Source organism: Ctenopharyngodon idella, chromosome 11 (genome assembly GCF_019924925.1).
Source record: "Ctenopharyngodon idella isolate HZGC_01 chromosome 11, HZGC01, whole genome shotgun sequence".
Classification (NCBI taxonomy): domain Eukaryota; kingdom Metazoa; phylum Chordata; class Actinopteri; order Cypriniformes; family Xenocyprididae; genus Ctenopharyngodon; species Ctenopharyngodon idella.
In genome coordinates this window covers 22,521,490-22,547,793 of record NC_067230.1, presented here as the reverse complement: position 1 = coordinate 22,547,793, position 26,304 = coordinate 22,521,490, and the positions used below count along the sequence as shown (strand labels likewise).

General features: G+C 36.7%; 1 protein-coding gene across 2 annotated transcripts in view; it reads left to right on the top strand.

Moving 5' to 3' along the window:
- igsf21a (immunoglobin superfamily, member 21a) overlaps positions 1 to 26,304 on the top strand; it is a 220,966-nt gene that overhangs the window by 176,538 nt on the left and 18,124 nt on the right. For both annotated transcript variants that reach the window (XM_051911709.1, XM_051911710.1), the window contains exon 5: positions 16,228 to 16,343. In XM_051911709.1, coding sequence (XP_051767669.1) covers positions 16,228 to 16,343 — 116 coding nt within the window. The remainder of the gene's footprint in view (positions 1 to 16,227; positions 16,344 to 26,304) is intronic.

Below are 26,304 nucleotides of genomic sequence, written 5' to 3'. Positions count from 1 at the left end.
CATTCTTTACAGATACTAAATTACAACGCTTGGTATCTCGTATGAAAATTGAAAGAAAATTCAGAGCTGGCACAGAACACATTGTTTTAATTAGAAACCAGAAATCAAGTTTGAAATATCCATATTTATTCATTAAAATTTTAGAGCCGCAGAAAAGAGGGAGAGGTCCTGCCCATCAGTGTGTTTATTAGAGGTTGGAATGGAGATGAAGCTGCTTCCAGTCCCCATGCTGATAGCTTATTTGCAACATAACAGAGCAAACACAAGCTCATACAACTGCATAATCAATGAGCAAAATTCCTAAACTCAAATTCAGGAATAAATTAGTATCCGTATCAGTTTTTGCATGGTATACTGTCATTAGAGGTCTTGAATTTAAAAAAAAAAAAAAAAAAAAATTTAAACAACAGCACAGCTTGTTAGTACCGCATTGACTCCACTGCAGTGGTGTTTCAAGCAGGCCAACAGTGGGACCATGTGGCCGGTCTCACAGAAGTATAGTGGTTCTGGCAGAGACTGAGGTCCACACTGCCAAAAACACCTGCGGGGACTCAAATCTGCACAGTATAGAGCCTTGATCACCTTCCCTCACATTGTTCAAAACTCAAAAGCCACGTTTCTCTCACAGCGCTGGACAAAACTTCACTTCTCATGTGTCTTTGGTGCGTCACTAGTAATTATGTCCCCTGCTACGCGCTGTTTCGCGGTACGAGCTCGGGTCAGCCTTTCTGTGAAATGAGGAACAATGAGGAAATAATGAGGGAAGGTGCCATGTGAATGTGCGCCTAATTCAGAATGATTTATAAAGAAATAATTAGTTTCAAAGACACATTTTTTGTTGCTTTTTTCAAGATACACAGCGTTTATTAAAACATGCCATTTTCCAAGACAGATCTTCCAATTTCAGATGTGGTCTCAGAAGAAGGATTATTTCTCCCAAACATGAAAATTCTGTACTGTTTTATTCACCATCATGTTCTTCTAAACCATTTCTGTCATGAACTCTCATGTAAATAACTTAAATTTCAGCATGTTTCTCACACTAAGCTGTTGCTTCAGAAGATTTTGGAATGTAATGCAGAGGTTGTATCGGCCACTTTTGCATCTTTTTTGAAGTTTGAAAGCCTCATTATTTGTATGACCAGTATATTCTTTAAAATCTGACTTTTTCCATGTTGAAGTGCTATAATCAGGTCCCCGGTGCATCTACCAACCCAGAAAAAGTGAAAAAGGACAACCCAGTAACTTTGTTTTGGCAAGCCTTTCTCTGCAAGCATGTGAAAAATTTCAGATTTCGCTCTCCTTGTGACATAGGAAGGGGATCTTATTATAATATTACTGCCCCTTCATCTGCACATTTCCACCCACGGCGCCGTCATTTTATTTCCGCAAGTGAAAACGGTGTACCAGCTCTAATGCGGCCCGGGGATGAATTTCAAATGGCCCACAGCTTTTCTATTAAAATCTATTATACGTGGCCGCCATGTATAATTTAAAAGATGGCAGTACTAGATTTTAGGCCAGGGAAACATTAACGCGCCAAAAGCAGAACGAAACAGCGCTACTTGTGCGCAGCGCGCAACTCACGAGCTCACAAATGTGTTTACTTGCTGAGTGTCTCGATCACATGACCACTAAACAGCCAGTGAAAAGTGTTCGAGTTCGGTGTAGAGGTCTCGGGTACAAGCCGCAAATCTCTCTGTGATTTAATTCAGTTTAAATCCAGTAGAAACAGCACTGACTTAATCAACAACACTAACGTGCAAATCAGGAGAAACTTTGAGCCGATTCAGTTAGAATACTTTTTCAACCAACTATTCAATGGATTTACTGTGGTGACACTAAGTGTAACCGTGGTATTTTGTCAGAAATGTAGGTTAATATCTAATTTTATTTAAGTTTTAATATAGACATGTATTAAATGTGTAATAAAGGCCAAATTAAAGACTATTTTTGGTCATAAACTTGCAGTTTTGTGCATTCGTATTTTCAATAAATGTGTTTATAGACTGAATACCATAAAGCCATTCTAGATATAGAAACAATATTTTTACTTTTTACCATGTAGTGAGGTGCCATGTGTGATTTTACCTGTGGTGATCTAATTAGAGTACTTTTTAATTTAAATAAGAATAAAGTTCTAACTCAGTAATAATATTTAAATTTCACCCTTTAAAAACGAGGTTGTTAAAAGTTTTACAGATATTGTTTGTGTATTAAATTTACATCTGTGTTCTATCTCAAGCTACTCTACTGTCAACTCAAGCTTTTGTCAAATCTGTCATGTTTTCAAGAAACAAAACATGTAATATATGTATATATTCACAGCATTTGATAGCAATCATAAATGTTAGCCTGGTGTGTATGGCTCTGTTTGGCAAACAGGTATGCCATGTATAGTGGGCGTCCATACCAGTTTTGCACAAAAGATTAACATGACAGCACATGCTAGTCGATGAGTTGAATCAACTCCACAGCAACTACATAAACGTACCCATTAACCATTCAGAAACGTCCAGATGCATTCTAAAAGTTGACAATGGTCATTTTGGCTGCGTGAGATTCTCCAGCTTTGTTGTTGTTGAGCAACCAAAGCGAGAGCTGTTAAAGCTACTCCCTCTTTTGGAAAGCAGGCAGGGAGCAGCAGCTCATTTGCATTTAAAGGGACACACATAAAAACGACATGTTTTTGCTCACACCCAAATAGAGGCAAATTTGACAAGCAAATTTTTAGCTGAAACTTCACAGACACATTCTGCGGACATCAGAGAATTATATTACATCTTGTGAAAAGGGGCATAATAGGTCCCCTTTAAAAGCTCTCTTTTTGCCTTATACAGGTTTAGAATGACATGAGGATGAGTACATAATGTCAGTGAATTGCTCTATTGTGCGTTATCCGCCAACCGACCATTTGCATCAAAGAATGCAACCTAAAGCTGCCAACCTTGTCTAATCCTCCCAAAGAACGATTTAAGATGAATTTATTTTTCAGTTGTTCCTGAAGTCAACTATTGTCCTTTTGCCCTGCTGATAAAATGCAGGACGGTTTTTCTTTTAAATCAACATTGACCTTGCAGAGATTATTTTCCTATACACACACTGCAGATACACCAGCCTACAGATACTTGGCCAGCATTAATGCCAACTGGCACAGTCCCCATCAGTTGGGAAAAGGAACTTCTCGGTACGAGACATCTTGTCATGCTAAAGTTCATGATACATTATTAAGTGTCAGCATGACTGAGACAAAGTTTAGTTCAAGATGGAGCTGTGTTTTTCTAAGGAGGCAGTTAAATGAAAACACCCAATTTGCAGTTTTCTCTGAATCAAAGTGGAAATAATAAAAAAATATTTTCCATGGAGATAATGAACCGTTTTTTAAGGGCCATTAAGATTCGTTGATGAGATTATTTTCATGAGAATTAAGCATTTTCTTGTGCAATTGTAATTGTAATAATGTGTGTGGGTGTTTTACTGCTGATTTTTAATGTAATTCCAATTATTGTCAATGGTGATTCTCATTACATTGTTTTTATGTTGCTTTTTTGTTGTTGATCCTTTTATTTAAAAATATTATAATGTAATGCTAGTACAACTAGTTTACAAATCAACTAATATATAATTTATTTTTATTTTTTATTATGTTTTATATATATATATATATATCCATGCATTCATTGTTGAGAAAATTGTCACCCACAGCCACATTTGACTTCAGATATGTTTGTATTTATTCTAAAATTATCAAACAATTATAAACTTTTACTAAAGTATAGGTCACAAATATTAAACTGTTCCAAGAAGATCCCACTTAAACATACTTTTGAAAAACAGCCCTGATAAATTGTGCTCTGGGAAAAGCATCTACAAGCGAGGCTTGTATTTGTTTTGTCATGCTGGCCCTGGAGTGGAAACGTCTAGCCTGTACTCCCCTGCCTTCGACTAGAAAAACTGGGTCTGTGCTCTGGGGCAAGCAAATGGAGCTTTCTGGTGGTTGGAAGCTTTCAGAAAAGCATCATTCTCCATCTGTCTAAATCCTGTGTGGGCCACACCAAGCCTCTTGGCGTGGTGCTCTAAAATATGGAAGTTCAGCTGTACCACTAAAGCTTTGCTTACATGCTGACAGGTCGGGGGCTTGGAAGCGTCTGTCATCTGGTATGTGATGTCACTCGTCTGTACGGCCATGAGGGGCATCGCTCATATGGCGTGCATTACTATAGGACAGCACTGAGAATTGAATGATGGATACTGGCGGGAAACTCTTTTTGGCCTTATGTAAGTTTATGGCCCCATTTTTCTTTGGTCTGTAAATTTAGTGTTATAAAAAAAAGATGTCTGGACCATGTCTACTGATTTGAACCTCGGGGGAACCTTAAAGGAACCGGAGTGTAGGGGCTTTGTAAATTGCCCAGCTGCCTTTAAGGAAGGGTTTGAGAGGCCAAATCCAAGCAGATTGTGATGGGGGCCCCCAACAGATATGAGCCGACTTTAGGGCTACGGGTGCCAGTCGTGGCATTACAGAAGCTGTGACAGGCACTGGGTGCCCATCTGCCACTCTCCTGTGCTCTTTCAGCAAAAACCCTTTTCTTTGTCCCCTCGCTCCATCGGTTTTCTTCTAAATCCTCTCTCATGTCCCACTCGTCTCCATTAAAGCTGGCGCGTTCCAAGTCTAGGCCTGCTTTTAGCAGCCGGGGGCTTCAAAGACAACGAGAAAAAGTGACAGTTAAAGCCGCCTATACCCATGACGCATCTTATTTCCTATCATTCGCGAGTCGCTATTGTGTGACCAAGCTTAAGTTGAAGGGAAGTGGAGAAACAAATCGACCCAACTCGTAAAAGAAACTTGGAGGAAAGTTTGGGAAGAATTTGTTTAACATGACATTTAAATAACAATAGCCGTGGGCCTTGAAGTTCAGTTCTGCGTCAGAGACTTTTGATGATTCCTAAGTATCTATAGAAGCCCTTTGAACAAAAGAGCCACACAGATGACAGCTTTCACCACAGGGTGATGTGTGAACGAAACCATACGGCGGCAAACGGACGAATGGATCCAGAAGGGAGCATGCACAGGCCCACATGGAATCCAACATCGCTTAATGACATCAGTGTGATTAATGAGCTCTGTAACTGGTGAACTTGTACGAAGTGACACCAGCGTTTGGCACGGTCTGTCAGTCCCATCTCCCACCCAACAGACAAAGTGCATTTTGAAGCCCCTGCAACCTTATGGTGCTGCAAAGGCCACTTTCAATGGCAGGCTGCTCCCTTCCTCCCCTAAAAGGAAGGATAGAGCAACCCCGATAAGAGCTGACAGCACAGTAATGACGAATGCAAATGAAAAGGGCGTGGGGCAAATGCAAATGCTAAAAGCACAATGGGCAATGTGATTAAATTGCGCTCTAGAGCCTTTTATCTCATGGCACTGCTCGTTCTGGGAACACTATTTCAAAGAGCTGACTCCAGTCTCGGAGCTTCTCTCTACTGCTTTTTCTTTCTCATAAAGGGATTCAAGCTTTGATGGGTTTTGTAGGTCTGCTGTCTTTCCCAAAGACTGCCCTCTTGGTAACGTAATGACAGGTAGAAGTGGAGCCTGCGTCGATACAGGCTCAACAAGACGGTGCAAAGGGACGGTAAAGGACACATCATCAACAAAATGTGTCATTTGAGATTGGACCATAGCAAGTTCTGCATAAAAGTAGTTGGCCGTCATTCAAAAGAGCCTTTTTTTTAAATCTTCAGCGCCAATGTAATTTGCATATCAATCTTTTAACAAGACTTAAATGAGAAAAAAAGTTTTGATATTTAATTTTAATTTAAACGTAATATTTTGATATCTTTATTAATTAATAGTGGTAATAAATTATTGGGGATAATTTGCAAATGTTGTGCTGATATTATGAAAATATTATTTGCTTAATGTTGTGTCATCTACATCCTTGTGTAGTTTATAAGTTTAAATTAAAAAAAGTAGACATTAAAAAATAATATATATATATATATAAAATATATACAGGATATAATATATTTATCTTTATTAACTTGAGAGATTTTTTAATTTAGTTTGAGATGACATGAAAATGTATTCTTAAAGGGATAGTTCACCCAAAAATGAAAATTCACTCACCCTCAAGCCATCTTTTTTCAGACAAACACAATCGGAGATATATTTAAAAATATCCTTATTCCTCCAAGCTTTATAATGATTGTGAATGGGGGGGCCACAATTTCATCCATCCATAATAAAAGTAATCCATACAGCATGGATTCCATCCGCATTCGTCATTGTGTCATGCGTCGGGTTAGGGGTTACTATTCCGCCGTAAATCAGTGCGTATGGCTGGCTGCCAAACGCTAGTTATTATAGTTAATAAAGTTTTAAATATGGATATTTTTCTTACAAAAACCCATCGCTTCAGAAGGCCTTTATTAACCCACTGGAGCTGTAGAGATTACTTTTATTATGGATGGATGAATTTTTTTTTTTTTTTTTTGCTTCAAAATGTGCCCATTATAAAACTTTAAGGAGCAACAATATTTTTAAATATATCTCTGATTGTGTTTGTCTGAAAGAAGATAGTTATATACACCTAGGATGGCTTGAGTAAATCATGGGATAATTTTCATTTTTGGGTGAACTAACCCTTTAATGTTTTTAAAAAAGATGTCGCCTTGTGTAATTTTTTAAAGTTATTTGTAAATCTGCTAATCCATACCTATCGCTGTCATATTTTTTGTTGTAGTAATGTCTAACACTGTATACTTTATTAGGCTACACACCTGCAGGTGAATTGTACATTACCACAAATTTGGTAAACATATTCCAGCAATCGAGTTATGTACCACCACTTTTTGAAGAGATAACTCGCGGCAGGGATGTATCTCATAAAGAGAAGTTGTCAAGCTGGAGTTTTGCTGCATGTTTTCTGCGGTTGTCATCAGTGGTGGATCCTTTTAGAGCGGCAATATTCCTGCACAGTTCTCATCTGCAATCCCTCTCCATTCCCTGTGGTATCACAAAATAAAATGCATACAAGTCAAGACAAGCTGCAATATTTTCGTATATAAATATATATGTATATGTATACAGTATATGCCTTTACTTGAGTATATCCTGCTCACTTAAAACAAAATATCATCCATATATGAATTTTTTTATTTTATTTTATTTTATTTTACAACAGACATCGTTTGTATTATATGCATATGTGGCACAGTCCACATTTGTGTCTTAAACTACCTGATGATGTCCACAATGGATACCGAGCAGCAGGTTGGTTGTCTACACAGTAGGATTTGATTGATATCATTGACTTCTGTACATGACATTGGGACCTTTTTAGTGCATCTGAAAGAGAGCAATGCTCATTTCCCATTGTACATTATTGGCTTCTTCAGATGCAGTTATGGAGTTTTCTGATGTCTGGCCTATAGACTAGTTTAAAGTCAGAGCAGAATCTTGCGGTCTCTCAGAGCAAGTCTATGTGTCTTCAAACTGAATGAAAGTATCTGTTCTGCCTCATTTCAAAGTATGAACGGTTATGTCATTCAAGACTGTGAATAATACATTGCTGTTCAGATGATCTTATGCTAGTGTTTACTTCACAGGGAGGATACATCAAATGATCTCTTGAGAATGAAGCCTTTTTATTTGCCATACTGTAGAGGAGTGCAGAAAAGACCTTGAATACGTAATCCACGGATACAAGTTCTGCATCAGTAAGAAGAACATAGCTAGACATTTCCTTGCTGCACATAATCCTGCTGATATCCTAGATGGATGCTGTTTAACAGAGTAAAGTTTTTTTTTTTTTACATTAAAGTCCAGTTTAAGCATACAATCACAATAAAGAGCACATAAAAAGACTTGATCATTATTTTAAATTGACCTAATAGTATTACAGCATTCGTTTGTGATTCACACGATTGCACACAGCAGGGAAAAGCAATGCTAAATGCAAATAATAAAATGCAACTAGCCATTTAATCATACATAGGGTAGCAAATTAAATAGGCTTACCAGTTTTTGAAAGAGAGATGAAAACGCTTCCTATACCTTTTGTGCTATGCGCCCAATCAAACACAACAGTATTTAGCTGCAAATTCATCTGCCACTTGGTAGAAGCTAGCATCCTGGAAAACCATGAAAGAAATATGATGCAAGGTAAAAGAAAATATGATTCGGATTATATTTAATACCATCTGAAATGAGGATAAACGTGGTTTGCACTGACCATAATGTTTTATGTGCAGTGAATTAATGGCTCCCAAGAGCATATAACCATTAAAATCCATTGAAAGAGACATTTAGAAACTAAGCATTAAAAATAAAACAAGTTGTAGATGAGATTTTTTTTTCTATTTTGTTTAAAGTATATATATATGTAATATGATTAATATTTAACCTGTTAGCATTCCACTCTACTGCCTGCAGTACACATACCTTTCAAAAGAGACCAAAATACTCAAAATGGTTCAAGAAAAGCATGCAATTCACTTTGGGTATGCCTTTTTTTTTTTTTAGGAATGCTAAGGGTTTAATTATTACATACTGTACATTGTAGGTACTTTTTGGTCCACTTTTAATATGATAAAAAAAAAAACTGTATATTTCTTAAGAGAAACCATTTAAAAGTCTGATTGTGCATGTTGAAGACAATGGTAATTTCCTGTGCTTACATGCAGTTTAATATTCACTTTTCATCCCAAGTGGCTCATGATACATTCATTTCATGGTGTCATGGAGTCCCTCTGGAGTAACTTGGGGTTTCATGTCAATGGTGATACAGAAGGGACTGTATTTGTAACTGTCCAATTCCCAGATCTCTGAACCCATAAACTTTGTCATACCATAACTATTAGACCCGAAGAACCTTCCCCCATATGTCTGAATGAGTTGTATGATTTGTGCCAGCATAAATTTCAACTGAAGTTAGATAATGTGATTGCTTGTTGATAAGTGCTTTTTAAGGCAGTTCATTGAATTAATCAGGAAGGTATCAAATGCATCAGTGGTTTTGTGTGATTATCTGTCATTACCTTCATTGTACTCCTATTAAAACTGTTGATAAACAGTTTGATGAAGCCTAGTCAGACACCGCTCTGTTGTAGTCAGAGTCAAATGTCTGAAGACCTCTGCAAACAATGGCTGATTAGTCTCAGGATGCAAAATATGGTTCACCAAAACAGAGGCACATAAATAATCCATTGGGAAAGTTATGAGTATATGACTTCCCCTGAAAAAGAGACAGATTTGACCGGTGTCCCCTGTGTTTTGATCGAGAACCCAATAGATCTAAGTAACAGATGTCGGAGGAGTGCGAGAAGGGATGTAGACCCCTCCTTCCCCTGGGCTCAAAGGGCCACTAAATCCTTTAATTACCAGGCCAACGAGATGTGTCCACAGGGAACTCTCGGATAAATGTCCCTGTTCCTCAAATAAAGGGGGAAAAAAAAACGATTTGCTGTTATTTTTTAAAGAGAGCAAAGTAATGGTGCTTCAGGCTATCATACTGCAAAAGGAATATGGCTGCTCCTATTAGGATGAATGGTTTGACGGTGTGGCTAATGAGAGGATGGAAATGTTCACAATTTTTCAAAGAAGGAAAAAGGGTTGGAAAGATGACGGTGGAGTGATCAAACATTTATTGTGTGCTCTTTTATAAAGAAACATTAATTTTTTTAAACCACTTAAGGGGTGGATGGTCCAGAGTGTAGCGTCATAACAGGGTTTCTGAATGTTCCTTCCTACTGGAGTTTTTATTTATTTATTTAGTATCTTTAAGAATTCTTAATGTTTTTCATGGCTGTCTTAAAAAGAGCTCTTCTATAATTTCTGTGCAATTACCAAATGGAATTGCAAGAATTACTGTTATATTATAAAGGTTTACTCTCCCCATTTGCTGTTGGTCAGTCAAACAGGTAGCCCCGCCCTCAACTCACGCCATTGGTTGAGCCACTGTTGCTATGTACGGCTGATTGGGATGTTCAAAAAGAGCAGTGTTTTGATAGTATTGCACAGTGTTTACACTTTTCAGGGAAATTGATTACTAAGGGCTTACTTATTGTTGTCTGTGCATATTAAAGGGATATTTTACCCAGAAATTAACATTTTGTCATCATTTACTCACCTTCATGTCATTCCAAACCTGCAAGACCTTCTATCTTTTGTTGAGTAAGACTGGGTTGGTTGATGTTTTTATGCAGTTACAGTAACTGAGGGCCGAAGCTTTCAAGCTTCAGAAAAAAACAAAAATGCATTCTAAAAATTGTCCATATGGCCTTTACGCTATGTTTCAGTTCATGTCATAAGACAGTTTTGTGTGAAGAACAGACCGAACTGAAAATCTTGACATCCATCCTCACTCATGGCTCATCCATGAGAGTTCAAGTAGTGATGTCTGATTCATGAATGAATTGTTCACTTGAATCTTTTTAATGAATTGGTTGTTTCGGCTAAATGATTTGTTCATGAATTGGACTGATTCGCTTCTCGAGATCAACTCACTGAGTCAGTGATCTGGTTGCAGCAGTTAAATCTCACTGGAGGTGAAGATTAGTGGTCAGTGAATAACATCTTAAATTTTAGTTTGTATCTCACTCAACACTACCATGTAATTTCAAAAGAATTTTAACTCTTTAGTGATTTATTCCTTTAAACTATGAAATACACACGTTGCACACACTTTACACCAACAGCTGATAAACGGAAATCCACAGAAACACTCCCAGACTGATGTTGGTTATGAGTTCTGTTGTCATCATGTCCTTGTGTTTATATCTGAGTTTACAGTAACATTGTGCCATTCACATATAATAATTCATCTTAAGAGCCACCAAGGAACAACTATATCTTTCAACAAACCAATCAATCAGATTTATTGAGGATTTTTAAGGCTTCATCTCAGTGTTGGTGGCAGATTTAGGAGACACGTGCAGTGAAATGAAAAAGATTTACTTCAGGGTCAGTGAGGAGACCAATGAACTAACTCTGGTGATTCTTATGTTATATACATCACAACAAAACTATAGGTTTATAGTGACCTTCCTAGTGTTTTTCTCTCCAATGTGTGTTTTTCTTTTGTGGAGCTTAGTTTACAGCAGAAAATTGCAGGTGGTCACGACAGCAGTGTTTATTTTCCAACTTGATCTGAGAATAAAAATGACTCCTTGGGTACACATTCAATCTTGTTTTTTTATTTATTTATTTTTTTAATACAAATGTATCAGTTTTTTCTTTGACTGTGACAGTAAAACTTGATAAAATAAGACAGAACATTCACAGATGGGAGACCAGCTTTGTGTGACGAAATGAACAAAATGGCCTCCTCTTTGAAAAAACCATATGTGTTTTCTGTCTAAAAAATAAATAAAAAAACACTCTCAAGAACCTTGATAGTGTAATCAAATTGAGTGTGAAAAAGCTGTAATTCCATCACATCGAGCAACATTCCTAATCCGTTAAAGGATTAAACAAGGTATTGTTGTGTGCCAAGCATGGCAGCCATAGCATTTAATCGTTTGAAACATTCCATCAAGGATTATTCCAATGTCTTGGCTTTTTAGATTTCCCTACTGACAACATCCAGAGCAGATATGATTTCTCTTATAAACTCCAACGCAAAACAGTGGAGTTAAGATGATTCTGATGATAAACCCCCAGACTGCCTTTGTAGTTAATTATGAATGTGCCATAGTATTATTTATTGATAATATTGCATATATTTCTTTAGTGCCTCAGCCCATATGTTGAAAAGTATAAAGCACATTACTGGAGTACAATTAGTATTATGTCTATAATTATGTAAGTGAAAAGTGAAAATGATGTAACATGTAGCTGCGTGGTGTCCCATACTCCAAATTTGTGCTCTGCATTTCACCCATCCAAGTGCACACACAGAAATGAGTATTGAACACACAAACCTGGAGTTGTGGGCAGCTATACTGGGGGGGTATATATATATATATATATATATATATAGTATATATAGTATATATAGTATACAGGATATTAGTGGTGGGGTTTTTCTGTGACTCTTTAGCAAGTCACAACGTTACACCAATAGATGGTAGCAAATTACTTCTTAGTGCGTCAATGAATCATTTATTCAACATACAGTAATTGCTCAAAAACGCTTATTAATTTAGGAACAAATCAAGTTACTGCCTTTATGAGTGAGTAAATGAATAATTAATTTAACCAATTCAAACCATTCAAAAACAGATTTTTTTCACAAACAAAACAGGTTGAATTTGAAATTGCATACTACTCTTACTATTTCTGCTATATATTTGTATCATATATATATATATATATATATATATATATATATATATATATATATATATATTTGCTATATAAAAGTATTCTAGTATGTTATTCCAAATTCAGCCATTGTCTTTATGAGTGAGTCATTGAATCATTAGTTCAAAAACAGATTCATTCAGGAATTAAACACCACCTCATTTTGTTGCTCAGAGATGCACAACGGTTTCTTTTGGAACTATTGTTGGAGCAAAAACAGACAAGTAACTGGAAATATTGTGTCTAAATTGTTGCTCCATATTATTTGTTGTATAAAAGCAATGTCTCAATCTCAGTCCTAAAACTTCTTTAGTCGTGTACTAACCTTTCTTCAATAGGTTCTTGAATGTGTTTGTCTTTACTGTTATGTTAGTTAGCATTATAAATTACCAACAATTTATGAACTGAAATAGGGGGAAACGTGAATATGGACTGAAAGAAAACCTGCCATCACAACAGGAGGGAAATTGTCAGAATTACCTTGCACAGTAGGCTAAGCACATCAACTTTACTATCATTTTGGTATCAAATCTCAGATTAATTGAGTGTTTGATTATCAGGTGGAATTTAGTAATGGCATTAAGCAGAAATCTAGTCCGGCTAATTCAGATGATACGGCCAATAGGTTTTTCTGACTGGCATTGGTTTGTATTGGTATGCTTGGCTCATTTCGTGAAGCAGTTGTGAGAGCACACGGTTAATTAGCCTTGACTAGCCACTGCTATAAACAGACACCATGGGGTCTCATCCATCAAGACCACTGTGAGCATTTAACAAACAGAACATTTAACATTCTCTTTTATGGCTCTGGGACGCCATCAATTCAGGGCCAGCATTCTGTGCCTTGGTTATGCGTGCAGGTGCGTATTATAGTCCCCTCCGCAATATCAAGTGACAGCATATCATTCTCCAATTTAGGACAAGTCTCAGTTTCCCAGAGAGCTAATAGTGTTCGCTAAGGTTAATTTCCTTCCATACATCTGCCATCAATAAGCAATTAGGTGGTGAGGAAACAACGGCTCTCAAACCTTCACACATTCCTCCATCCCTTTTCTTTTAATCAGTTAATTTCAATTGCACATTTATTGGAGAATGGCACATGGATTTAGACTTAAAGTGACACTTGGGAAAAACTTAATCACCCTTGGCCTCCTGATATACAATCTTTTTTTCATCCTCTGCCTGCTTAGTATGCAAGCATTATTGATCAAGTAATTCATAGCAGATATCCTGAAGGGCTTCTTTTTTTTTTTGTGGAGAGCAAAAGATGACTTTAACTGGCACTGTCAAGCTCCAAAATGGCAAAAAAAAAAAAAAAAAAAAACATAAAAGTACCATAAATGCTATAGTATATTCCATACAATAATTTTGTGTAAGAAACCGACCAAAAATGAATTTACTGAAAATCTCTTTGTGCACATTCACAAATACATGAGAAAACTAGTTATGTCTGATTTGTGAACTACTTGAGTCTGATCATTTTGTTGAATCGGTTGATCCAGTTCACAAAAACATCTGAATGATTCGAATCAAACTGATGTGGTTCTCGAGTTCAGTTCACTGATGCACTAATCTGGTGCCAGTGGTTTAGGGCTCACAGGAAGGGACAATTATCAGTGAATAACAACAAAATTGTCAGTTTTGTGTCTCTCAAACTACCGTATGGTTTCAGTCATGTAGACCACTAGTTTTATAAAACTTTTGCATCCATTTTGAAGCTTGAAAGCTAATTGTAAGGAAAAAAGCAACCTTTCTTCCTTTTGTGTTCCTTTTGGGTGAATAAAAGATAACACAATGTTCATTTTTGGGTGAACTAACCCTCTAATCCCCTGCTGATATTACATGCCTTTTGTTATGCTTTCAACATGCAAACAACACAAGACAGGTCCAAACTGAGCAGAAGCAACATCCAATTGTCTCAGCAGGGTGTGAAAGGGAATTTGCAGGAAGTGTTTTATGTGATAATGCAGCTGCCTGAATAGTCAATGCCCACCTACGCTGGCGCGTTGACAGGGGATCATAAATTGCTTGGTGCTTGTAAAAAATGCAGATGTGATATACCCCCACACCCCTTTTCATCCCTGAACAGCTGATAAAGTCAGCTCATTCCGACTGACAGGGAGGCTTAAATTAAGTCTATTCAAATGGAGAACTGGGATGGGTTTTGTTTTCAAGCCTTCCAGCGTCATATCCTTTCTACATTAAGTACCAGGAAGTCCGTTTTTTGTCTTCCCCATGGATCCCCACAGGCGGTCAAGATATACGCTTCTGCTTTTCCGATGTCATGACACGCTCGTATGGCTCCCCATTGGAGCTTGGCAGAAGTTGGTTGATATTATATGCATAAAGCTTCGCACATCGTCTTAAGCAACTCCGGTTTCACACACACAGCCTTTATGACCGGTGCTTTTTATGTTTCAGATAGCTGCTGGAATGCTGAGCACTATAACAGCACCCCGAGGACCGTACATTTGCGGTTCTGTATCGTAGGTGGTTGTATCTCATTTCAATGCGAGGGGTCAGAGTCTTCGTAGACTAAGAAACCCAGCTTTGAAACTCCCTGTGGCCCTACCACGATCCTCTCATCTTCCAGACTTCTGCTTCCTTCGTCTTTTGCCTTAAGAGTTTTCTGTACAACACTGCTTCTTTACTCTGAACTGGCCCATATGAGAAGTCGGGATCCCATTGACAGAATAAAGCAACGCTGACATGCTCCAAAACCCCCAACCATGCACCACTACATCTTCACTTAAAAGTGCATTGGATATACACAAGATTTCAGAATCTGTTTCAAAGACCAAAGAGTGTTAAAGCTGGTATGGAGATTTAGCGTTCAAACACTTAATAGGGAATAACTATGCATGTCATTATGAAGAAAATGCAACTCTGAAATGTAACTCAGATTCTTGTGGAATCATTTATAAAAATGGAATTTACTGTATAACATGGTATGTCACAGAATTTGGCAAATTTTAGATGAATAAATCCAAAGTAGGGCTGTACAGTTAATCCAAATGCAAAATGGACTAGTGTCTTTGAATATTAAACAGCAATAAGACTTTAAATATGAAGTCTGCTTGTTCTGTGTGAATGAACACGGCAGTTTCATATAATGTTGTTTTCAGCGTCTGCCGTTTCATGTTATGAGGACACTACATGAACCTCATCGTCAGGGGACATATTCACAAAACTAAGAGTTCTCCTAAATAGCAGTAAAAGTTCTTAGCTAAGAGTTGTCTCTTAAAACCGGTTTTAAGAGATTTGGTTTGTGATTTAGTCTTGGTGACTTAGGAGTCCTCTTGACTACTCCTAACTTTTCACAGACTTAGGAGCTAGTTTTAATGCTAAAATGCTTTGTGAAATACTCTTAGAGCAAAAATTTAGGAGTCCTAAATTGAGGACTGACACGCCTATTATTTTTAAGAGTTTCTCCTAAATCAGTAAGTTAGGAGCTTCTTTTAGTCATAAGATGTTTTGTGAAAATGGCCCCAGAGCTACTCTGAGAGTTCACTTCATAAGCATTTTTTTTTTTTTTTTTTTTTTTTTGATGATTACAACCATCATCATATCGTATACACATAGAAACTCAAAGGTCTTCAGGACAGACAACCAAAACAAAACTTTGGTTTAACTTGAATATATTGTGTCAGAAATTTGTTACATTTATAAAATAGAATGTTCTCAGAATATACAATAGAATGTACAGTATCAGTTTATTTAGTTACATTTTAAAATATTAATTTAATTGTTAATGTCTTAAGAATTCAATTGATAATACATGCTTTTTGGTTATTAAAAGTTAAATAAAACATTAAAATGGAATCCATAACATTTTAAAAGAAAACAGATTTTTGGGAGGAAAAAAATAATAGATTTCATAGGGCCCTTCAGAATGTTTATGGATGTCTTTCTCTGTCCTACAGCTCCACCCAATAACATCTCAGTGGTGGCAGAGAACACGCCAGCTCCATTCAGCCGATACCAGGCTCAGAACCTCACCCTGGTCTGCACTGCCAAAGGAGGCAAACCAGCTCCATCGGTGAGTCCCTGGCAATTTTATGCACAAACACATACTTAAACATATAGACAATAGATTTACAGGGGAGAGATGTCCCTAAGACTTTTTATTTATTTATTTATTTTACCATGGTCGGTTTTGTCCCAACCACTTTATAAAATAGCTTACAGCAATAATATGGAGCAGGCATCTCCACACTGTAAAAAATTATTTTCATGATTTATCACAACATTTTTTCTTTTGTCAAATCAACTTAAATAATTAATGTGGTTCAGATAACATAATATTTTAAGTTTCTGTTGTTTAAACCAATCACCTTCAGTGTATTAACTCAAATTTTTTAATTTCAATGAACTCAGCATTTTACCAGGTACTTTTTTAAATTAAACCATCAATTATTTTTACAGTACAGTTGTGAAGCAGAGGTTTTCATTTCTTTCATGTGTGTTATAATGAGGGGAGTTCTGGCAGTGAAATGTGTTATTTTTAATGTTTTGCTGATTTTCAAATTTTCAGCCACTGTTTCGCAGCTTGCTACAATATTCATAACCGCAGACCAAAATGCTTGAAAATGGGCCCCCACTTGTAAGGTCACAATTGTTTCTTGAGCCCTTGAATTGTTCAGCAAGATTCCTTGTTCCTTCAAACCATTTTGTCATCGTAACTAGCAATAGCAAATCTTTGCTCTGTTGATTTAGTTGTTCAGTTGATTTTTTTTTTTTTTTTTTTGGGACAATTTCAGTCTTAATGTCATTGTTGACTTTACATGGACTCTTTCATCAAAACAGTAGAAGATAATTTGTACATAAGCCTAAGAGATAGTTTACCTAAAATTGTCATCATGTAATCACCATCACGTTGTTCCAAATCTGACTTTCTTTTTTCTGTGTAACACAAAAGCTGATATTTTGAAGATTTTTGTTGTCAGTGCAATGAAACTAAAACAACACTGTACCCCAATCAACTTGAATTGTTCGGACAAAAAAAAAAAAAAAAAAAAATCTAAATATCTGCTTTTGTATTCCACAGAAGAAAGTTATACAGGTTTGAAACAACTCTTATTCACTGTTTGTATAGTGATTATTTGTAGGATAGACTGCAAAGCTATAACTTTGAGTCTTTTCATTGGCGTCAGTGAGGTTTCTACGGCTCACATACCTCAACCTTATGAATGTCATCCACACCAGCTCTGCTTGAGTTCAACCAGCAGTTTGTGAAAATCCCATGAGTCCATTAATCACGCTCTGTGGGCGCTCTGTAATGTATTCTGGATCTATCTTGCCCCCATCTCCAGCAATTAAGAGCCCAGCGTGATAGGCATGTGGTGTGAAAATGATTTCCTACTCTCTACCTGAAGAGTCACATTGTCGAGCACTAGGGCTGACCAGCTCTGGCCTCCATTAGCACAAAACCCATGAGTGCAAGTCCCAAGGAGAGCTCAACCCGCCGCTCCGCCCCTCATTACCAGCCAATCCACTGCCATTCATTCACACAAGACAGCCTGCGCTTCATCAGCGTAGGCTGCACGCTCCTCATCAAACACCCAGGTAGACCCGCTAATGCAGACGAGCGACGGGAGCCAAGAAACAGCAGTTAAATTAGAGCTGAAAAGATCTTAGTCAAAGGTTCCTGGATGTCAGGGTGGCTGATGAGGCTCTTGCGATAATATTTTTCAAAGGAGTTTCAGATCTGGGCTGGTGGATGAATGTGGCTTGATTTGTGTCGTCCTCAATAGCGAATGAGCCAGTTCTTTTGGTTGTGTGCAGACAACTTATTCAGAGATATAAAGGTTGATTCTTGCAATGTTTGACAGTATTTTTCACATTTTCAATAGCATGTGAATAATTTTAGAAATAAATGTGTTTCTAAAACTTCTTGCTGTCAAAAAGACACATAGTTATTGTGATACAGTGGTTTTTATTTGTTCAGGTAAACCGGCTATTAACTGCGATCTTCCTGATTCTCAATCATTTTGATTGTTTAGGAAATGATGGCATGTGTACAGTCAAAATAAGGCACACAAATACAGAAAATATTAATAAGGTAACACTTTACAATAAGGTCACACTATTTATGAAGAGAATATTTTTAGTGTGGTATTCTTTTCTTTGTTGATAGTTAGTTGGGCTCTGAAAATAAGATTATTTTAATTTATTTTTTAGTATATGTCCTCATCAAAACAAAAGCATTTGAAGGTTGTATCATACAGGATAACATGTAATGAACTTCATTAAGTATATAGTGTCATGTGGTAATTAATTATATGGTTGAAAAATAGGGAAAGGGTGGAGTAGTTTTATGCATTTTAATAAGGCTATAAAATTCATTCAGATCTGGGTCTCCTTAGGACCAGAGCTGGATGGGAAAAATGTTTTGCCAAATTATATTACATCTCATGTGGATTACTGCCTCTGTTCTGTGTTCAAACCTTAGAAGTGCTGCAAAACAATGTTTTGAAATTAATTGTCTTCAAGAAATAATTTGGTATCTCTGGAACTGAAACTGCCCCATTAAGGGAGAACAATTATGTCAAAGTCACCTTGTAATCAATTGTACTGTTAAATAAATAAATAAATAAATGAGTAAACAAACACGTACTGTAACACTTGGGGCATTCTTTAGATATTTACTAGAGAAATCTCCGCTCACCTAGATCTAGATACAACTTCAAATGTGTAAAAATGTGTTCAAATGGAGTAAAAAAAAAAAAAATCAGAAGGCTAACAATGGTCACTAAGCATACTAATGCTTTTTACTAAATATACAAATAAAATAACTTTATTCTCAACAGATACAGCTGTGCTCCAGGGCCTCAGCATTGGACTGCATTTTTCTTTTGCAACTTCAAATGCCTTTCTCCTTTACTGTCTTATGATTCATCTCATTTGGGCTTTTCTGGTGTCACTGCCTTATGGCTTTCTTCTAAATCATCTGAAACATTTCTATTTTCTTTTTCTTGCATTTACTCTCCCTTTTTTTAACAATCTTTTCTAAGTCAAATCAATGCCATGGCTTTGCAGTTTAACACCCTCTTGAAATCAATTTAACAGCCACCGTGCATAGCTTGGGGTTCAAAACATTGTATTCCCACAGTGAGCTGAGCACCAGGCATGTTCATCATTTCTCTGCTTTTGGAAAAGGCTGTCTTCGTTTTGTCACCGTTCAGCTCTTTTCAGACAATTTTGTCTTTCATCAGGCAGACAGAATTCTTTTGACAGATTTGGATGTTGAATTTAAAGACATAGCACATCCAAATGTAATGAGACACTAAACTTACAGGATGTTTTTACAGTACAATGACCTCTGACATGTCAAAATGTCTCAATTCATAACCCATTTAACTACAACTGCTTTCTCTAGGCCACAGATATGACTACCAGGAAGATGCATACACATGATATACCAGGAAGAGCTGCATTCAGAAACACAGCAGTCCATCAGCTGAAAGGCCAGGCTGGTGTGTCCCCTGCACAATCTGGTGCTGATTGAAAGAGGGCTAGATAATCATCCCCTATATTATCTATCATTAAGTCCGTTCGGCTCTCATTCCCGCATTTTAACCACAGAAGTAAAGCCATCATCTCTTTGACACTCCAGTGATTAAATATGACAATGTTAGGAAGTAGAAAAAGAGGCCAAAGGAACAGGCACTATTGTAGAGTCTCTAAATAAGCTTTCCACTCAAAATAGTGTGCTTGGCAATAGGCTGCATGCAGGTGCTTTCATTAGCAACCATTCACGGGCAAACTGCTCCGCTGGCGGCACGAAGCATTGTGCTCTGGCGAGCGTGCGGAATTACATCGCTGTTTGTTTGCTGCGCTCATTCAAATCCGCAAAGGTGGGGGCACACGCATGCATGTTTTGTGCGCTTCTATTGTGTGAAGCGTGTTGGAACACTGATGCATTGAAGACCTGAAACTAAGGGTTTTTTTTTTCTTTTGTAATGTGGTGCATCTAGGAGCTGCCAAAAACACTTCAAGGGCACTGTACTACATGCTATTTTGGCTTATTTCAGCACTTACTGTATTATTGTGCAATATATCCTGCTTGGATAGGCTCTGCATTGGCTGCTGTGTAATTACTCTCCTTACTAAGGCGTGAGACACAAGCACTGCATTCATGCGGAACTATTTCTGGTTGTGTGGGAGTTAGACGTATGACATCCCAACATCTCTCTAAAAGGGACTTTAGAAACTCTGCTTTTCCCTAGACAACAACCAATCAAAGGCAGCCCATCAACAGTGCATCAAACATGTCTGATATCTAATTTGTATTGATGGAAATGAGCATTGTGACTACGGCTGTAGATACAAGGCAATTATTGAAGGCACATTAGAGAGAAATTAATATAAGGACAATTGATTATCCCCTGTGAAAAGAAACAATGGGCCTTTTCCTGCTCGTTGTGTGATAAGACATTACCAGTAATAAGCAATGCTCTGCTGAAATGATTAATGGAGCTTACTGTAATGTATGGTAGTTATTATAACCAAGGTTATTATTATAACTGAAACTAAAACTAAAACCATAAAAAACATTCTCGTTAAGCAGTTTTAAACAAAACTTTTGCGCACATTGACTCTATGGGAATCACATTTCGGTAACACTTTACAATAAGGTTTCATTTGTTATGATTATCTATAATAAATAAATAAATGATAAGTGATTGAATAAGTGATTTTTACTCCCCCTTATGTGGTTCCAGATCTGTATGTTGTTAACTAGACAGTTGATGGCACCCATTGACTTCCATAGTATTTTTTTTCCTACTATGGAAGTCAATGGGTGCCATCAACTGTCTAGTTAACAACATTCTTTAAAATGTCTTCTTTTGTGTTCAAAGAAGAAAGAAACAACATTCTTTGAAATATCTTCTTTTGTGTTCAAAGAAAAAAGAAACTTATACAGTTTTGGAACAACTCGAGGGTGAGTAAATGATGACAGAATTTTCATTTTCGGGTGAACTATCCCTTTAAGGCGTGTTCACACCAAGGGCAATATAATGATAAAGATATAGGGCCAAAAATCATTCTAAATAGTCCACACCACAACTTTAACAATAACAGCACAGAGAAACAATATTGTTGGAATCTCTTTCAGAATGATTTTTTTCCAGCTGATGAACGATAAAAACATTGACAGCCAATCAGAATCCATCCTGGTTTAAGAGCTCAAGCATTTAAAGCGGCAGAAGACAAAACTGCAGAGCGTGCTTAGATTAAACAGAACGATATTGTGCATTGGTGTGGACTAATATAGTTATTGTTATAGTTATCTGTATAGTTATCGTTCTTGGTGTGAATGGGCCTTTAGTCAATAGTAATTCTAACATTTACTAATTATTTTTTTTAAATCATAGTTGTATTTGTTAACGTTCATTAATACAGTGTGAACTAACATGATTTTTACTTAATTGATTGCCGATTTCAAAACACTGCTTCAAAGCTTTACGAATCTTTTGTTTCGAATCAGTGCCAAAGTCACGTGATTTCAGCAGTTTGGCAGTTTGATACGCGATCCGAACCACTGATTCGAAACAAAAGATTCGGAAAGCTTCGAAGCAGTGTTTTGAAATCGCCTATCACTAGATATTGTTAGATATTTTTTGGCGCACAAAAAGTATTCTCGCCGCTTTGTACTATTAAGGTTGAACCACTGTAGTCACATGAACTGTTTTAAATATGTTTTGAGTACCTTTCTGGATGTTGAGAGGTTCGGTGACATTGCTGGCAATAGAGGCCTCACTGAGCCATCGGATTTCATCAAAAATATCTTAATTTGTGTTCTGAAGATAAACGAAGGTCTTACAGGTGTAGAACGACATGAGGGTGAGTAATAAATGACATTATTTTCATTTCTGGGTGAACTAACCCTTTAATAAATGCTTTAAAATACAGTATATTGCTCATTGTTAGTTCATTTTAGCTATTGCATTAACCAGTGTTAACAAACCTTACCACATTTCTTTTAAAAAAAAATGCTGGTGAGAGCATATGTTCAGCAAAGCAAAGACAGAAGTATGGCATCCGCAACACAAAAACTGTATTCTGTTCAAAATTTAGGGAGCTGTATTACAGGATTAATAATTGAAGAGACCGTGTTTGCAAAGAATGGGGCTTGGAATGAGTTGAGCATGTTGTGTGACCGTTACCTTGGTGATTAGCATGGCTATGAATAGGAGTTCTGTGCACTATTTGCAGAGGCAGCTTACCCCTCTCTCTCTCTCAGATCTAACCCAGATTGAGGTAGAGGATTTATAGCTCCACATGCTGGCGACATGTAGGGACTGCAGAACAATTGGCACATTAACCAGAGATAAGGGACTCAATATTTATCAATCCAAGATATAAGTTATAGAAAACCACAATGTTGATAAATATGATAAATCATATATTATAAATCAAAACTCAAAAATAAGGCTAGCATAATATCTTACATTTTTGATTGTGTATGCATTTTTATGCTTTATAAACTTGCTTATAAACATTTAATTTATTTACCATTATTTAGCCTATTGCCAAGTTGTTGTTTTTTGTTTGTTAGTATTACTTTTTTCATCAAAAAAATCCTGAAAAAAAAAATTATCACTGTTTCCACAAAAATATTAATCAGCATTAATAATAATCAGAAATGTTTTTTGAGCTCCAAAACAGCATATTAGAATGATTTCTGAAGGTTCATGTGAGACTGAAAGGGTTAGTTCACCCAAAATTGAAAATTCTGTGATCACCCTCATGTCGTTTCAAACCTGTAAGACTTTCGTTCACAAATTAAGATATTTAATGAAATCTGAGAGATTTCTATCCCTTCATTTAAGGTCCACGCAACTATCACTTTGACGCTTCAAAAGGATCATAAAAAGATTGTAAAACCATATGAATTGGACGGTTTAGTCTAAATTTTCTAAACAGACACAATCACTTTATATGATGAACTGATTAAATTTAGGCTTTTATTCACATATAAACATCAGCACACACATCAGATATGGTAAACAGAAGCTCAAGTGTGCTTGCTTGATGTGCGAGAACCATTGAGGTTTGTTTGAGCTTCCGCAAGAACCAATGAGGTTTGTTCTTAGCAGTGGCGTATTGTAATTGTATTATTACAATAATAAATGCACATAATTTATTGACTTAGACCTCATGTTTAATATAATAGTTTCATCCTTACATCCTTACATGTTAGTCTCAAGAGTATTTACATTAGTCAATAAATACATGGATCCGTGCTTTATGTTAGATTGTCCTGATGGACTAGTCTAGACTAGATGGACTATAATAATATTTCACAGTATTACTGTTTTTACTGTTATTTTGATCAAATAAATGGCAGACGGCTACGTAACAAACTGTGGTGTTTGCTCAATACACTTGCTCAGAAATCTCCCTCATTTAACTTTGTTTTACTAAGTAAGAGCGAGGCCTATAGATCCTCCATACGTTGCAATTGAACTAGCCTCTATTCAGCCGTAGCATGAGTTATTGTATTGTCCTTTCTAAAAAGGTTCCGTAGTCAAGCCATTGTTTTGCTATCTCACACAGCCACTAATATTAGGCATTAGCTGCTGTCTGGAGCCTAAGCTATTAGCATGAGGTTTCCACTATGCATCTGCTTTTGTCTCCTCTTCCCTGTGGATGCAGGCGCAAATAGTCAGATAATGCAAGTAAAAGCCACAGTGTGGTACACACTGTTAACCTCTCTCAGCAGCAGAGATAAAGTATGTACTTTAGAGCACATTAGACAAACACAATCCTTGCATGGAGGGAAAGAACGCCGTCCCTTACAAGACACTCTCGCTTCCTCTCTCTCTCTCTAAATTCTTGTGACATTGCTAGCAGGAAACAAGACATCTCAAGGACGTGAGCTTAATTCGCCCTTGTTACATTATGTTTATTTACCCAGCAGAGTGCAGGGGCATAAATGGTAGGATCAAATCAAAGCCAGACAAAACCACACACATAAAGAAAGGGCAGAAAAAGGGCTACAGTGCAAGGAAAGGTCTTTTGTAATGCAATGACACTTTGATCTTGTGCAAACGGAATTTAAAGAGTCCAAAGGTCCCCGAATGGACAAGCAGATTATATATAATATATATATATAGCATGCAGTGCTTTACGCCGAATCCCTCTCTTCCCTTCTTGTGGAGCAGTGGAGGGTAGGAAAGGGAGAGATTGAGAGTAAAAGGGGTACAAGCAGAGCACTGTGCAAACATTAATGCTACAGGCATTAGGCCTACTGAATTTAATACACATATCTGGAGGTTGTGTGTTGAAGTGGGAACTTAATTCCCTGTCAAGTGATTTACCAGCCGGGAATCTTAATACCCAAATGCACTGTAGTGGAGAGAGGCTGTTACAGCAACGTGCTAGTGGAACATAAACACAAAGCAGAAACTGTGTCACGTATTTTTGCCATTCACCAGCGGTGTGGGCTGAATGGCGCTTAGCATTGTCCCAGATACTTTTGTTTAGACTTTCCAGTCACAGGCCAGGTAATTTCACAATTTACTTTGATTGCAGCACATATTTTCTATTGCATCCTTTCTCATTTTAAAATGTTCTCATACCGTTTTTACATCAAAATGATGATGGTTTTCATGCTGGAGACATGTAATCTGCAAAGCACTTTCAGAACCAGCATGCATATCCAGTTGATGCTTGACAGTCAAGCACAGACGTAACTGACAGTTGTACTACATAACCTGCCAACTAATCTGAGAACATATTTAAACATCTAAAATAATTTGTTTTAGCATCTTTATGCAGTCATGAGTTTCTGTTAATGCAACAGTCAGAAGTACTCAAAGTTATTAACAGTTTACATTATTTGTACATAAAGTCATTTTATTTTTGACAGATAAAGAAAATTATTATTATTATTATTTAATATATTTTTTACTTTTTATATTTATTTATTTTTAGACTAGCATATTTTAGGGACTGGTATAAATAATAAATAAATAAATAAGAAATAATATAAAATACGTCAGTAGTGACCGATGAATTGGCTCTCTGGCGATATCCCAATTCGTCGGTCACTACTAACTTACGTCGAACGTGACCGACTGAAAGGGAACTGTTTCATACCATTTTTTATTATTATTTATTATTATTTATTTATTAATTGATTTTTATACAAATGTATTTTATGGGCCGTTGGAGTCAGTTGTTGTCCCACTATTGTTTGATTGATTGTTTGTTTATCAAAATGCATTATTTGATATGTTTTTATTTTATGTCATGCATATTTTAGGGGCCTGTTGGAGTATATTTCCATCCCACTTTTATTTATACATTTATTTATTTAAAAAGCACTGTTTATTGTCAAGTTATTTTGGTGTTTTGGTTTCGTTTAGTTTTTATCACATTATTTCCTGTGTTTCCTCATGGTTCATTGTTTTCTTGATTACTTAACACATTTTGTATTTAGTTCATTATCTTGTGTATATACAGCCTTTTGTTCTCTGAGTTGATTGTCTTGTGTTGCTTTTGTGTGGCTCACACTGTTTTGCTTTATTTTCGTTTTACTTTTAAGCAGAATTCAGCTTTGCTATGCTTCTCCACATTCTCATCCTCACCATAACGTGACATTTATACTGTTTTCTTAATATATTTTTATTTATTTGTTTGTTTATTTGTTTATACCCGCATATTTTAGAGGCAGGGTGGACTTTGTTCGTCTTCACTCGGACTAAATCGTTTACGTGATGTTTTAAAAATTTTTGTCTGATTGAAGTGCTTTTAAAGGTGGGGTAAGTAGATTTTCAAAAACACTGTTTGGAAGTTAGTCAGGCCAGCAACAACAAACGTCTAACCAATCAGCATTAGGGGGCGTATGACGGTCGAGGAGATAGAACAAGCAAGTGGGAGATTTGAGAAAAAAAAAGCGGAGCAATGAAGTGAGGGGTTGGTTTGTTTTGGCTGATTTCGAATATCAAAAATGTCCAAGAGCGATTTTGAAAATCTACTAACCCCACTTT